Here is a 15,771-nt window from a genome sequence, read left to right on the forward strand (position 1 = left end):
GGGTTGGGGGCAATGTACAGCAATCTATTTGGTGAATGCCTGTGCAAATCTCTTAGTTATAATGAGCTTGGGTTGTCTCATTTTTAAGTAGGGGTAGTATTGTTTATGTCATATGATTGAGAAAAAGTCTGGCACATAGTAAAGGCTCAATAAATATTAACTATTAGCTATCTGGGGGGAGAGAAGTGAGTAAATTGACAGTTACAATGTAGTGTAAGATGCTATGTAGAGGTGAGCATAGGGTATATCAATCAGGAGCATAGAAAACAGGTGTCTACGTCAGATGGGGTGGGAGGTCAGGGAAGGCTCACTGAAGGAGGCAAGACAAGCTAAGTGTTAAAGTACAAGTCGGAGTTTGTTTCACGGCAAAAAGATGTGAAGGGTGTTTCAGGCAGAGGGAACAACATCTATGAGGATGCATAGAGCCATATCCAGTTTATACCAGCGCATCCTGCAAGTGGTAATTTATATCAATTTTCCCTCTCCATTCTGGGATGAAGGCTCTCATGCCCCATGGTTTTTTTTTTTGTTTGTTTGTTTTTGGCCGTGCCGAGCAATATGTGGGATCTTAGTTCCTAGACCAGGGCTCGAACCTTCGCCCCCTGCATTGGAAGCGTGGAGTCTTAACCACGGGACCGCCAGGGAAGTCCCTCTCATGCTCCCCCCACCCTTTTTTTTTGTTCGTTGCAGTGCGCAGGCTTCTCATCCTGGTGGCTTCTCTTGTGGCGGACCACGCACTCTAGGCGCGCAGGCTTCAGTAGTTGCAGCACGTGGGCTCAGTAGTTGTGGCTCGCGGGCTCTAGAGCACAGGCTCAGTAGTTGTGGCGCATGGGCTTAGTTGCTCCGCGGCATGTGGGATCTTCCCAGACCAGGGCTCAAACCCGTGTCCTCTGCATTGGCAGGCAGATTCTTAACCACTGCGCGACCAGGGAAGTCCCTCATGCTCCCTTTTAAAGCTGTCTTGAAATTGCCTGTCTCCCATGAGAATAAATGCTGAGAGTAGGCTCTGTTTGGTTTACTGTTGCATCTCTAGCAGTACCTGGCACGTTTTAGATATTTAAATACATGTTGAATGAATGAATGGACTGCTCTCCATCAGCTTCTCATAGACTCAGACTCCCCCTCTTTTCTTTCCCTGTTGTTCTACTTCCTTACAACCCCACCCCATTCTGTCCTTCATCTACCAGGCTCCATTGCCCCTGAAGCAGTGATCGTCAAACACATGAGGACTGATTCACAAGTCACATTTACACTGACCACGCCAGCAGAGGGAAATGCTTGGGTCAGTTGGACAACGACCATGGGAAGATAAACTGGAACCAGAGCATGGAGCTGAAGCAAGGGTAATTGGTGGTGTTGCTGAGCCAGGATGGCGTCTGGTTCCACTGTGGGACTGGCTTGCCCTGGAGGGGCAGACCTTGGTACCTCCTGCTCAGGATTCCCTCTGCCTGGGCAGGGTTGGAGGGGCATTGACAAGCCCAGCTCCTCCCTCTTCTAGGCTCTGCAGAGCTGTATGAGCTGCTCCCCTGCAGGCTCATCCTGTCTCTGGGTGTGTTAATACAGTGAGTAGGCTTCCTTCAAACAGGGCTTCCTTCTAAGCTGTCTTCTGGGTCAGTGAGGCAAACCTCTCTTTAAATGGTCCGCCCCTTTAGTGAGGGGTGACTCTCAGAGGTAACTGTATTCCTGAGTTCTGGGGGTACTTCTCTGTTTTCGGGGGCCAGCACTGGCTTCCTCAAGTGTCATCTTCCAGAACCCTCATCGGACAGCAGTGTCCGGCATCTCTGGCTTCCAATCTCAGTCCCCAAGAAATCTGGCCGCTCCCTTCCTGGGTGGTCTCCACTCCTGTCAGACACTCCTGCTCCTTCCCCCTTTCCTGCCTCACCCTCTGCAGCAGCCTGGCCTTTAGACCAGCCTGTTCTACCCTAAAAATAGTGCCTCACATTTGTGCAGTCCTGTACAGATCAGGAAAGCTTTCCACACATATTCACTTATTTGATGTTCCCTTTGGTTGTGGAAGGAAGGAGGAGCAGATGTTATATAACATATAAAGAGTTTCATGGGCCGTGGGAGGGAAGCACTCCTCTGGGGAGTACTTGAGCAAGTGACCTTGGAGGGTAAGGTGGGTGGGTGTGTGAATTTGCAGGTTGAATGGTTTCTGGTGATGACAAGGCCCAGGGTGTGTCCATGGGAGCTGGCATCTGAGGAGGAGAGGAAGAAAAAGCCTTTGGACATCTGAGGTCAAGGCTTTGAGCTGTCAGGGTGTTGGATGGACTGACCACTCGGATAGTGAAATCACTGAGAATGACGATGGGAACCGGGTGGAAAAGAAGACAAGGCGCCAGTGGCTGAGTCTCAGTACATGAGAACGACCACCAGGATTGGTGGTTGTCAACACTGAAGAGAGGGAAAGGGTAGCTCAGCCATGTGGTATGAGTCTTAGAGAAGCCAGAGTTTTCCAAGAAGCAGAGGAGGAATGGTCTGGAAGCTGAAATGGGGCGGGAGGGAGACAACAGACACCAAATTTATGTATGCTGAGGTCTGAGGGGTGGGGGAGAATAAAAGGCCTCCCCTGGGAGGGTAATAGGGGACAGTGAGGTTCAGTTGAGGCAGGGAGCAGGAGAGAGCTACTGAGAAGAGGCTGGGGTATGGGGGATGTTTTCTGATCACTGGGAATTCCAGGGGGCTTTATTCTAGGAGGGGTGTGGGGAAGGGGTGGGGTGTAGTTTGGTCAGGTGAGGGAAGAGACTCTGGGAGTTCTGACTTCTTAGTGATGACTCAGGAAAGCAGGAGTGTGAATGCATTTAATCCGTTTTAGTCTCTGCTGGCAGAGGTGGGATTGGTGCTTTCAGTGGAGTTCCAAATAAATGCTTGTTGAAGGTGAGCTGGGAAATCTGATCCTGTGTTGGAGTATAAACTTTGAAATCACACAATGCTCAGAATAAATAACTCCAAATTTGGATGACACTTGAGAATATACAAAGCATTTTTATTGTACTTTATCATTTTTTTCCTCATTTCCTTCTTATCGTAGCCCTGTGAGGTGGCTACATTCCTGCAAAGTGTCAGAGCCAGGATTACAACTCCATGCTGCCTTCTAAGTGCATGGATATGTACAGTGCTTTCAGAGTTGCTTACAAGAAAAAAGACCTTCCCGAAGTCCATTCTTTGTGCACCTGACCATTGACCATTCTACTTTCCTTAGCTTCTCCTGTGCCATCTTTTCAATATTCACAGAATTGATGGTTTTTCCCAAAGAAAACCTCACTTATCTTGATATGATAGCTTGTAAAATGGAGGCAGTAATGGGTTGCAGGTTCTGTTTTGACAAGCTCAGAGAGATACAGGGCAGCGAGTCATAGCTAAAGATGACTCCACTTACATAACTGGGACTAGCTGTCAGCTGCTGTGGGCAGAAGTGGGAATTCAGGGAAGGGGCAGATCACCACCATTTATTTTTGCCCCTTGAACTCCTGGCTGAGAGCTAGACTCCAGATAAAACTAGGTAATCTCAAAAAACAAACAAACAACCAAAAAACAAAAACTAAAAAAAACCCCCCAACTAGGTAATCTCGTCCAGGGGTGGCTTCAAAGCCCCTTTTAAACATTCTATTGATGTCATTCCAAGCTCTCTCGCTTCAGAACACCTTTGGAGAGGAGGCTGCGGCTAGAAAAGCGACGTGAATCTTCTCGCTGGGCTTAAAGGGTCGAACTCTAGTGACCTCTCCAATTATAAAACCCGTTTAACGATAAAATAAGGCGTTTGTCTAAGCTCCTCCCCAGCATGACGTCACCAGACACACCCCTGGAGTCATCGCCTCATTTCATATCCAGAAAGACCTATTTTCCCTGTGGGGCATATACGGATTTGCTTTAGCACATGCATTAAAATGCACAGATAAACAGGCAGTTTTGAAAACTTTCGCAACATGAACATGTTTATTCTTTTTTTTTCATGTTTTTAGGGTTGTGTGGAAGGCAATGTGAGGTTCACTTAGGAAATTTTAAGACGTCACCCCCCCCCCGGAGGAAAATAGTTGCGTCCAATTCCCGCCCCTCCACGTTAGGGTGGTGGGGAAGGCAATGTGGGGTCCACTTAGGAAATTTTAAGACGCCACCCCCCCCCCCCGGAGGAAAATAGTTGCGTCCAATTCCCGCCCCCCCACGTGTCACGCGTGTCGGCTAAGAAGGCGGGGCCGTGACGTCAGAGTCTGGGCGGGTTGGACGGTTCCAAATGAGTTCTGGTAGGGGAGCTTCTTTAGGCTAGAAGGCTGCCCTAGGAATTAACCTTCTTTCTCTCCATAATCCATTTGTGCAGGCTTTAATTTAAAGTCACAGAAGCACGTGTGCGGGCTGACAGTCCTCTCCACGGCCATGAAGAAGACGGGGGCGGAACCCTTCCTTGTTTCCACTCCACCGAGTGGCCGCGTCCATTCTGGGCCCGGTGGCCTGATTTAAGGGGTAGGGAAAAGTGTCAGTTTTAGGGATCTCAAAGGGTGGTGGCCCCATGGCCCCGCTGGGAGGCGCCCCGCGGCTGGTGCTGCTGTTCAGCGGGAAGAGGAAATCCGGGAAGGACTTCGTGACCGAGGCGCTGCAGAGCAGGTGTCCGCGGGGCGGGGAAGGAGGAGGACCGGGGAGACCCCGAATCGCGTGACACGAGGGGTATGTTGGGGTGTGATGGAGTGAGCTTTGGAGTTGAGGTCCTCGGGTTGCAGGGCAGAAGGAGCACTGGGCGGCGAGAAGTGAAGGACTGTCACCGTCACGTAAAACAGCAGTCTGCACACGCCCACCTCAAAGAACCAGGCGGCCACCTCTCCGAAGACTGTAAGCTGTAGGTCTCTCCAAGAAGCATTAGTTAACAGTTACTACTAAGGCAATTTTTATACATCATTCTTAATCCTCCAGACAGTGTTGCGAGGTGATGTTTACAGAAAAGGAAACTGAGTCACAGATAAAGAATTTGCCTCAGACCACACCTCAGTTGTATCAGACTTCAAAGACGAATCCTTGCCCAGCACACCACCTAATCGCTGCCGTTTACTGAGCCTTTATTGTGTGTCACATAGTGTTGTTAGGTACTGCGTGGTATTATTAATCAGTATCTCCATTTCACAGATGAAGAAACTGAGACTCTGAAAAGTTAAAAACAAACAAACAACAAACAAACAAAAACCCAAACCCAAACTTGTCAGAAACACAAAGTAATCAGTAGATCCAGAACTCAAATTCAGCTTTAGCCTAGCTCCAAGGAATGGGTTCTTTTTGCTTTACCTCACTGCTTCTCCTAATAATACCTTTTGCTCAGGTTTTCTCCCAAAGCAAGGTGTTCTCTGTGGGAGCATTTTTGTTGGGCTAGGAGAGCACAGAAGCCTGAGAACGTGGAGTGGGGCTCCTCTCCTCTTGAAGGCCAGTGTGGTGAGGGTGACAGGAGGCTGCTTTGGGGCACCATGGGGGTTCTAAGAGGTTGTGGAAAAGCCCAGGGCAGAATTTGCCTCCCTAATCTTTCACCACTAAGTATCCGCCACCTTTTCCTAAGTAACATTTCTTCTTACCACCCAACACATAAATCAATTCGTGATCAGAAGCACAGGCTCTGGAATTAGACTGCTGGGATTCAAATCCTGACTCAACCACTTATTCGAGGGTGATCTTGTACAAGTGTCTTTTCTTTTTTAAAAATAAATTTATTTATTTATTTATGGCTGTGTTGGGTCTTCGTTGCTGCTCACGGGCTTTCTCTAGTTGTGGCGAGCAGGGGTTACTCTTGCGGTGCGCGGGCTTCTCATTGCGGTGGCTTCTCTGGTTGCAGAGCACGGGCTCTAGGTGCGTGGGCTTCAGTAGTTTTGGCACGCGGGCTCAGCGGTTGTGGCTCGCGGGCTCTAGAGCACAGGCTCAGTAGCTGTTGCACACGGGCTTAGTTGCTCCGCAGCATGTGGGATCTTCCCGGACCAGGGCTCGAACCCGTGTCCCTTGCATTGGCAGGCAGATTCTTAACCACTGCGCCACCAGGGAAGCCTGTACAAGTTTTTCATGAGAAAGTTTTGGCATCTGTGAGACGGAGATAATAATAGGGTGATTGTAAGGATTAAATGAGATAACGCACATGAAGGGCTTGGAACAATTCTTGGCATTTAGTAAAGGCATAGGAACTAAATGTTGGCTTTTATATTTATTTTACCCATATTGGCTTTGCTACTTGCAACGGTGCTTTGGGTGAGTCAGTTTTACTCACTCAACCTCAGTTTCCTCACCTGAAACATGGAAATAAGAACATCTATCTCACCATGTCAGTGTTTAAGTGAATCTGTAAGCATCTCAAGGTCAGGGCAGAAATCATGTATCTTATTCACATTCGTATCACCTGGATCCAAATATAGAACCCAACAAATGGTTGGTTGAGTAAATTGAACAACTGAATGAATGAGTTATTTATGTGTGGTGACCGAGTCAGTTGAGACAGAGATACCCCTGGCTGTGAGAGAACTAGTTCAGGGGCCCAGCAGTAACTGAATCCAGCCAGAATATTGCCAGGATGTTCACACTGTAATTACGCTTTTATTTGTTTTCCCTCTTAGTTTCAGGGCTCTTTCACATTCGAGTTTCATAATAATCCTGTGGGAGACAGAAAAGAAACTGTTATCCCCATTTTACAGATGAGGAAATCAGGGGAGTTGAGACCTGACAAAGTTATATAGATGCCAGTAGCAGAAATGGGGCTTCACTCTTCTGGGACCTGGAAGCTTTAGGTTAACGGGGTTCGGATCTCCCTGTCTCACAGACTTGGAGCTGACGTGTGTGCTGTCCTCCGGCTCTCCGGTCCACTGAAGGAGCAGTATGCTCAGGTAGGTGGTGGTTCTGTGGCATCTGGTGGGTTGGAAGAAGCCAGCTCCTGAGATTTGGTTGCTGTGCTGTTGCTTGAGTCACTAGCAGCGTCTCTCTGACCTCTTTTGGCAGGGTGGCAGACGGCTCTCCGCTTTCTATAGGTGGACCTTTTGGGGGCATTTTCTATTTAAGTTTCTTTCCCATTGGCCTTACTCACTTCAGGCCACCTCCCTAGAGCATGTTCAGGAAAGTGTGTCCAGAAAAGGCTGTAGGCGCGAGTTGGCAGCTATGATGCTGTGTTATTGGTAAGGGTCTGTCCCCTTATTCAAAAAATATGACACACATCAGCTCCCCCCGTTAAAGCTGACCTGCAACAACCCTTGGAATTCTCCCCTTAGAAATTTAATCACATGAAAAAAGCAAGATGTAGAACAGTGTATAGAGAATGCTGCATTTGTATAAAAATGGGGAAAATTGTAAATATATTTGCTCATATACTTAGCCATTCAACAAATATTTATGGGGTGCATTCAGCACCGTTCTAGGCGCTTAGGATGTGTAAAAGCCTGGGCAGGATACATAAGAGACTGGACCGTTGGCTGCTTCCAGGGAAGGGAGCTACATGGCTGGGGAACAGAGGAGGGAGAGAGCTTTTTCACTGTAAACGATGTTTGTCTTTTGAATTTTGAACCATGTAGATTAAAAAAAAAATAGGACTGCAAAAAATAAATAGGAACTCTCAGGATCTTAGACTGCAGAAAGGGAGCCTGGAGGGTGGGATTAGCTCCCCACACAATGAAGAGCCTGATCTTCACTTACATTTCTGTCCTTGACCTCTAGGTGCACCCTTCCAGGGACCTGTGCTCATGGCCCCTTGGTCAGTTGGCCTGAGACTGAACTTCTGGGTCCACACAAAATGAATTTGTCCCCTCCTTCCATAAGATGGCCCCATCTCCATGGGAAGCATTCTCCTGTACCATCGGGTCTTCTCCCAACACCTAAACAGACCCATTCGTAGGATGGCAGCCTGGGGGATCCTGGGAATAACAGATTCAGTGGTTTTCAATTTTTTTTTTTTTTTTTTTTTTTTAATGGGAACCTTTCCCAAATGAAACTGGATGCAGAAATTCCCTGTATCCAGTAGATAGACTGGGAGCGACTCTGAGTGGAGCAGAGGCACTCAGCCTTCCTCAGTGGGGCTTGGGCACCTCCAAACCCCAGGGCTCAAAGGAGCAGTTTGAAAACCACTGATCTGCTTCCAAACTTCCCAAATTAGGCCCCACTCCAGACCAGTGAGCCAGGCTGGAGGGTGGGGTAGGGTGAGTGGGCAGGAGTTTGCATTTCTAAAACCCCAGTAGGAGACGGATAGGCCAGCCTGCGCCTGCTGTTTTTAAGTCCAGCACCACTTCATCCATTACTCCCATTTTTTTTTTTTTTTTTTTTGCGGTACGCGGGCCTCTCACTGTTGTGGCCTCTCCCGTTGCGGAGCATAGGCTCTGGACGCGCAGGCTCAGCGGCCATGGCTCACGGGCCTAGCTGCTCCACGGCATGTGGGATCTTCCCGGACCGGGGCACGAACCTGCATCCCCTGCATCGGCAGGCGGACTCTCAAGCACTGCGCCATCAGAGAAGCCCCATTACTCCCATTTGAAAATAAATTCAAAATGAAATGTTAATGCATTGATTTTTTTAAGTTTCAATGGGGAATATAATTGACAAGCAGACTATAATCTTCCTCTGTGGTAAAGAGTACATGGCAGGGCTTCCCTGGTGGCGCAGTAGTTAAGAATCTGCCTGCCAATGCAGGAGACACAGATTCAAGCTCTGGTCCGGGAAGATCCCACATGCCGCGGAGCAACTAAGCCAGTGTGCAACAGCTACTGAACCTGTGCTCTAGAGCCCGCGAGCCACAACTGCTGAGCCCACGTGCCACAACTACTGAAGCCTGTGCGCCTAGAGCCTGTGCTCTACAACCAGAGAAGCCACCGCAATGAGAAGCCCGTGCACCGCAACGAAGAGAAGCCCCTGCTCCCCGCAACTAGAGAAAGCAGCCAAAAAAAAAAAAAGTACATGGCAAACTAGTTATAAATGGGAGATGGCTGCTGACCCCACCTTGGAATAGGGTGCAGGCAGGTGATTTGACTTGCTGGGTCACAGCCCCTTCAGTTTGTACATGAAGAAACTGAGTCTTTCGGGAGAGGATCTTGCTGCAGTGAATGCCAGGGGAGCTGAAACCTGAACTGAGTGATCTTTTTCAGACCCCCTCCCATCCTGGGGCCCTCTGGATGGACCCTCCTGCTTGTCAGTGTCCCTGGAGAAGGGAAGGCTGGGTCTGGAAGGGGTTCCCTAGGGTAGTCAGAATAGCCCCTCCTGCTCCAGGGGTCCAGGAGTGCCCAGAGCCAAATGTAGTGATGCTGATGCAGCAAAGGTGGCAGGAATTTGGGGATGAGGAAGGGGGTGAGGGGAAGGGGAGAGGGACAGGGAAGCCAAGTCTCCTGGGCTTTGGGATGGGGACAAACGATGCCAGAGGGGTTGTGGAAGGACACAGAATGTGATGTTTTCAGATTTCCCACTTTAGTTGAAGACTAAGCCTGTGCCCAAGGGAGGTAAACGAATTTCAGGTTTAGTTTAAGCCAGAAATAATTGGGAAGGTAAAACTGTTGCAAAAGAGAAAACCACATGACACATTTAAAGACAAACTGAAACAATCTCTGGATTATCCCAAGGCATTTCTTCCATCTGCCAGTGTTTGGGAGTTCTTAGTTTCTAGGGCCCTTTCCCCTGCAGGCCTCTGGCCTGGCAGCAACCTCACGGGGTCCTTGCGGCAGCCCTCAGGGAGGGCAGGTGAGGGGAGGGGTGGCCCTCCCTCTGTTTTAGGGAAGACCTAAGCGAGGTTGAGAGGGTGGTGGCATAAACAGACTGTGCTTTGGGCAGGAGCACGGCTTAGACTTCCAGAGACTCCTGGATGCCAGCACCTACAAGGAGTCCTTTCGGAGGGACATGATCCGCTGGGGGGAGGAGAAGCGCCAGGCCGACCCAGGCTTCTTCTGCAGGAAGATCGTGGAGGCCGTCTCCCAGCCCGTATGGGTAAGTGGCTCTATGGCAGCATTAGGAAAATCTGTTTCCCCAGCCCTCTGCCTCTCCCCAGACATATCTCACATGTGTCCATTTCTCTCTCCCCACGGCCACCCCCCTGGTCCAATCCCCCACTGTCTCTCACCCAGACAGTCGTAGTAGCCCTCACACTGGTGCCTGCTTCGGCTCTTGTTCCTTGTGATCCATTCATCACATAGCAGCCAGAGTGACCTTTTATTGTTTTATTTTTTTTATTTTTTAACATCTTTATTGGAGTATAATTGCTTTACAATGGTGTGTTAGTTTCTGCGTTACGACAAAGTGAATCAGTTCAGAGTGACCTTTTAAAAACATCAACCAAGTCATGTTTAGAGCCCTTTGTCCCACTGTTTTGACGGACAAAATCAAAATCTGTAATGTGAACTTCTGGGCCTTGAATGATTGGCTCCTGCTGCCCTTTTAGCCTCCTTACTCCTTAAGCCGCAGCAACATTGGCCTTCTCTCTGTTCCTCAAATAAATCAAACCCCTTCTGGAATCAAGGCCGCTGCCGGTGTCCTTCTACCTGCCCGGACTGCCCTTTCTTTCCCTCTTCACCTGGTTAGCTCCAGCTCAGCTCCCATGGCACCTCCACAGGGAAGACTTCCCTGATGCCCAGGTCTTAACTGGCGCTTCTGGTCAGGTGCTCCCATAGCACCTTACCCTTTTCTTTCCTCATTCATTCTGGCAGCCAGTAGTATCTTCTTGTAGCAGGACTGGTTCCAGGTGATTTGGGGATACATCATGTGAAAATCTGATGAAGTCCCTGCTCTCAGGACTTACATTATAGCTGGGTGCAGAGGGAGTTAGGCCCTAAAAAAATATAGAATATGTCAGGTGGAGATAAATACTAAGGGAAAAAATAAAGCAGGTGAGGAGGGCTGGGTTGCTACTTTATTAAGGGTATCAGGGAAGGTCTCACTGATGTGATGACATTTGAGCGGGACCTGAAGGAAGTAAGAGAGTGACCCAAATGGGTTTTTGTGGGTGGAGGGTGAGTGCAGGAGGTGAGGTCAGATCATGCAGATTCTCTGGAAAAGCCTGGGGTTTCTCTGAGTGAGATGGGGACTCACTGGAGGGTTTGGAGCAGAGGAGAGGCATGGTCTGCTCTAAGGTTTAGAAAGCTCTCCCTGGCTGCTGCGGGAGGGCAAGAATGGAAGCAGAGAGGCCAGGCAGAGGATCTTTCCACAAGACAGCAAAATGGCCGTGGCTCGGCTCAGGGTGGTGGTGGAGTGGAGAGAAGGGGCGGATTCTGCACAGATTTTGAGGATAGAACCAATAGGATTTCCCAATATGATGGCTCTGGGGTGGAAGGACAGGAGACAAATCCAAGGGTTTTGTTCTGAGTAGCTAGACAGATGGAGTTGTGATTTTCTGAGACAGGGACGGTGCGGAGGAACAGGTCTGGGGAGAAAATCAGGAGTTCAGTTTCAGAGTGGTAAGGTCGAGATGCTTGTTGATATGCGCTGTGATTACCTGGTAATTAGTGAAGCTGCATCTTTAGAGTCTGTCTCTCCCACCAGACAGTGAGCTTCCTGAGGGCAAGCACCAGGTCTGTTGTGCTCACCACTCTATCCCCAGTGCCTAGCACAGTGCCCGGTACACAGTAGGTGTTTGACATAGTACTTGTTTAAGAGCTGGGTGAATTAATGTCCGCAGCATGGACAAAAACAGCTGACCTCTTTATTCGCTTATTCATTCGTTCATTGACCTGAGTGCTCCTTAGGTGTCAGATGGTGCTAAGGGCCAGGGATAGAGCAGTGAATGGAGACACAGTCCTTTCCCTCACGGAGCTGACTCTACAGAGTGCAGATCAGGCAATAAACACACAAACAGATAAATAGTGATGGTTTCATGAATACTTAGTGCTCAGAGAAAAATAAAAAGCATATAAGAATTGAAAGGGACAGGAAGGGAGCCAGGATGGTAGGGACAGCCTCTCCGAGGAGGTGATATTTGAGCAGAAACCTCCATGAAGCAAGGGAGCCTCCCTCATGATTATCTCGGCAGAGGGAGTAGGATGTGCAAAGGGCCTGAGGAGGAGACCGGGTTGGTATGTTTAAGAAACAGCAAGGTTGTCAGTTGGCTGCAGCAGAATGAATGAAGGGAAAACGATGGGAAGTAGGTGCCAGATCTTATAGGTCCTTGTAAGTTGGGGTGAGAGCTTTGGATTGTATTAGAATTATGGGAAACCTTTGAGAGATTTAGGGCAAGGGACTGACAGGAATCACATTTACGTTTTAAAAGGTGCTGGGGGCAGGGACCGATTAGGGTATCTTTGTTTCTGGCACCAGTTTGCTCATCTGTAAAATGAGTGCATTGGACTGGCTGATCTGACTTCAAAGCTTGAGGCCTCTCCTTCAGCTCAGCGATGACCGACATGACCGTAGAGTACCGTGTGGGCAGATCGGGCTGCGGTCTGCAGCAGTCAGGAAGGGCTGCCTGGAGGGAGGAGGGGATGTCCGTCCCAACTGGCTGGGTAATAATAGGAATGGGGCTATACTTTTCTGGGTTTTGTAGTCCAGGCTCCTGTTTATTTGGACTGGGGCTGGGTCTCCTCTTTCTCCCTTACCCACAGTGCCTTGTCCTGCTGCTCCTCGCACCGTGTCCTGTTGGTCACTTGTTTGTGTCCTTTCCCTGCAGCTGGTGAGTGACACACGGAGGGTGTCTGACATCCAGTGGTTTCGGGAGGCCTATGGGGCTGTGACACAGACGGTCCGCGTGGTGGCCACAGAGCAGAGCCGACAGCAGCGGGGCTGGGTGTTCACACCAGGTGAGCTGCTCACAACCTCTGCCACAAGGCTCGGCACGCAGGCCAGCCGCCCCACCTGTAGACCAGGCCACCCACTCCAGGGCTCTCGGTCTGGTCTTCTGCTGTCTCCCTGGCAGGCTGTGGGGAGTGAGCAGGGGATTATAAAAAGGAGTCTGAGGGCTGGGGCTCAGGAGCACCTCCAGATTAAAAAGTGGAGTTGGGTAGAGGGTGGTATCCTTGGGGATGAAGGTTGCCCCGTGACCTTGGCCTGGTGTCCTTACCTGGGCTGCCTTCTCCAGGCCAGTGGGCTTCTGGAGGTCTGGCTGGGACCCATTCCCCTGGTCCTTCACTTTTGCTTTCCAGCCTGGTGGGGGGACTGACAGTAGGTCAGAGGGTGGGCCTGATAAACTTCACTCTTGTTTGATTAACAGAGTAGGGGGAGGGGGAAGAGGAAGCTCTACTAGGCAGCCTTAGTGGTGCCAGCCCAGGACCTACTCTGTGGCAATTCAGAGGCACAGCTCAAATGTCTTCCCTGCCCTAGGTCATTGTGACTTGGGGAAGTTCAGATCAGTGGGTATGACCCTTCCTAATGGCTGCTCACCTCCTGGGCGCTCACTCTGGCCAGGCCCACGCTAAGCCCTTTAAACATTATCTCACTTTATAGTAGCAGCAAACCCACCAGGTAGATGCTCTTATTACCATTCTCATTGTCAGGTGAGAATGGCACACACTGCCTTCCAAGGGAACTGAATCAGAGATATAGGGATAGAAATGGACACGACCAGCTTCACATAAAATGAAAACGAAATGGCCATTTGGGTTGTCTGTGGTTTGAGATGGCAGTGACAAGTGAAGACTTAAGTTGGCGGGACCCTCTGGGGGGCTCAGGTGGCTGTGGACTGCTGAACCTGCTATCCTGGTGTTTCATGGGGTGGGGAAGTGCCCTCTGGGGTAAGTGGAGCTTACGGTTCTGGAGGGACCGAGGGGAGTGCAAGAGAGGGTGGCTCCATGTGGGGTCAGCAGGCCACAATGCCCGATGCCTGGTGTTTGTCAGGAGGGATGGGGCCTGACCTCGCCATACCTCCTCTGCAGGGGTGGATGATGCTGAGTCAGAATGTGGCCTGGACAACGTCGGGGCCTTCGATTGGGTCATTGAGAACCACGGAGATGAGCAGCGCCTGGAGGAGCAGTTGGAGCACCTGATAGAATTTGTCCGCTCCAGACTTTAGCTGGCAGGTTCTAGGAGCGAGCGGGGGCTGCCAGGGTGAGGGTGGGCTCCCTGTGCCGAACATGTGGTTGCTGATGCTGGCCAAGGTTGGGGGAGCAGACAGAGGGCCTGGGTCAAGGTTTCTGGGGGCTGGTAGATGTCAGACAAGTTAAGAAACCACCAGGGACCTCATTTCTTCGTGGAAAGGACAGCCCTATCTCTTTACAAGGAGACTTAAAGGGCAGAGGGGGGTGAGTTGGCTGTGCTTGAAGCAGAAGCATTACCATCTCCATGGGTGCCAGACCTGTCAGCCTGTGGTGGCCTTGCTTCCCCGACTGGATGCTTTCAGCCCCTTGTTCTCAGCAAGAGCCTGGGGCTCCCCAGTGTGGATACTAATAAACCTTCTTGGAGCACCTGCTCAGAGCTGGACATCTCTCATTTCCCAGATGACAACCCAGCCTGTGTGGCTCCGTAGGGCCTGGGTTGTCCTGGTGGCTGTGGGTTTCTGCTCTGCCTCCCAGCTGGGCGGGAACATATCCTGCAGAGGCTGACCTTGATCCAGTCCAAGTGGGTAAAAGGCTTGTGTGTGTCTGAGGCAGAATTGGAGTCTGAGGGTCTTGTCTTCTCGGATGGCCCCAAGAGAGGCTCAGTGTTCCACAGAAAGTGCCACCAGCAAGTACCCAGAGGGACTGGGGTATCATAGAGGGGCAGAGGCACCAGAGCTTGATGGCACCTGGTAACCATTGTTTGGCCCTGGGCAAGTCACCATAAACCTCAGCTTTCCCATAGAAGGCCTTGGACTTGACCCCTTTTATTTATATAGCCTTATACAATTTCCAAATTTCTTCCAGATTCTTCACAGCCACCCTGTGAAATATTTGAGGAGGGCATTTTCATCTGCATTTAGCAGATGCCAAGGACTCAGAGAAGTGAACAACTTGCCCAGGGTGGAGGGTTAGTATGTGTTTGTGCTCTGGCCAGGACACAGGCTGCCTGACTCCTGACCAGGCCCCTCGGCCACGTGCCTTTGGGGTACGGGGCAAAGCCCTGTGGCTCCTGGCCGTCCTCAGGCCTAGCCTGAACCCACCGACTCTCTGGCCCTGGCTTTGTTCTCCTCCTACAAATCCTGTGGGTTCTCACTGATAAGGGGACAACCAAAGAAATTCCATCAGTTTCACCGTGACCCAAACTGAACTCTGCATATTCCTGCCCACATCTCCTCCCTACATCACCTCTTCCTGATGCTCTAGTTCCCTGGCTCTTCAGTTAACCAGGCCTGAAAGCTTGACAGTCATCATGGACTCCTCCATGTCCCCTGACCCCCGGCTAATCAGCCCCCAGGTTCTGTTAACCTGCCCTCCCTGTGTCTGTTACTGTAGGGAAGTCTGTGTGCCCAATGCGTAGTGAGGCCAAACAATACTAAAACGTCAGAGTTTGGAGCAGAGAAACGTTTATTGCAGGGCCGTGCAAGGAGACAGGTGGCTCATGCCTTAAAAACCCTGAACCCCCCTCAAGCTTTCAGCAAAGCCCTTTTATAGGAAAGGTGAGGGAGGGCTGTGGTTAGTTGTTACAAACTTCTTTGGTGTCAGATCCTTTGTTCTTGAGGTCAGGTCACGGTCAGGTCACGATGTTCCTGTAAACCTCCACCAAAACAAATGTTATTCTCTGTTCTAACCAGAAAGGGCAAGGTCCCAAAGGCTCAACTTTTACTCTCTGAGGTCCAGGTCCTGGCTAAGAGGAGGGGGTCCCTGCGGAGGTCAGTTACCCTGCCGGGAGCGTTGGTGCAGCACCCAGTCGGGGTCCTCCCGCCAGTGCCCAGGCCCGGCTGAAGAGGCAGATCTCAGCTGGCAGCGCCCTCAGGGCCAGGTCCCCAGAGCCTGC

General features: G+C 50.4%; 1 protein-coding gene across 4 annotated transcripts; it reads left to right on the top strand.

The window, feature by feature from the left end:
- Positions 1-756: 756 nt before the first annotated feature.
- PMVK (phosphomevalonate kinase) lies at positions 757-14,313 on the top strand. Of its 4 annotated transcripts, none has more exons than XM_007108910.3 (6): positions 757-1,343; positions 4,316-4,599; positions 6,776-6,839; positions 9,754-9,906; positions 12,575-12,704; positions 13,776-14,313. In XM_007108910.3, exons 2-6 carry the CDS (start codon positions 4,505-4,507, stop codon positions 13,910-13,912), a joined length of 579 nt encoding a protein of 192 aa, XP_007108972.1. In that variant the 5' UTR covers positions 757-1,343; positions 4,316-4,504; the 3' UTR covers positions 13,913-14,313. The 4 variants fall into 4 exon arrangements, with proteins under 4 accessions (XP_007108972.1, XP_028342427.1, XP_023971873.1 ...); XM_028486626.2 differs by having other exon boundaries at positions 774-1,343; positions 4,316-4,458; XM_024116105.3 differs by lacking the exon at positions 757-1,343 and having other exon boundaries at positions 4,502-4,659.
- The last annotated feature ends 1,458 nt before the right edge of the window (positions 14,314-15,771 follow it).

This window comes from Physeter macrocephalus, unplaced genomic scaffold, assembly GCF_002837175.3.
Source record: "Physeter macrocephalus isolate SW-GA unplaced genomic scaffold, ASM283717v5 random_1111, whole genome shotgun sequence".
In the NCBI taxonomy this organism is placed as follows: domain Eukaryota; kingdom Metazoa; phylum Chordata; class Mammalia; order Artiodactyla; family Physeteridae; genus Physeter; species Physeter macrocephalus.

What these genes read in the sequence shown, in the direction of transcription:
- PMVK (XM_007108910.3), top strand. Translation starts at nt 4,505, where the DNA reads ATGGCCCCGCTGGGAGGCGCCCCGCGGCTGGTGCTGCTGTTCAGCGGG. An exon ending in CCGTCTCCCAGCCCGTATGG is followed by an intron (nt 9,907 to 12,574) that starts GTAAGTGGCTCT and finishes CTTTCCCTGCAG; the next exon opens with CTGGTGAGTGACACACGGAG. An exon ending in GGGCTGGGTGTTCACACCAG is followed by an intron (nt 12,705 to 13,775) that starts GTGAGCTGCTCA and finishes CCTCCTCTGCAG; the next exon opens with GGGTGGATGATGCTGAGTCA.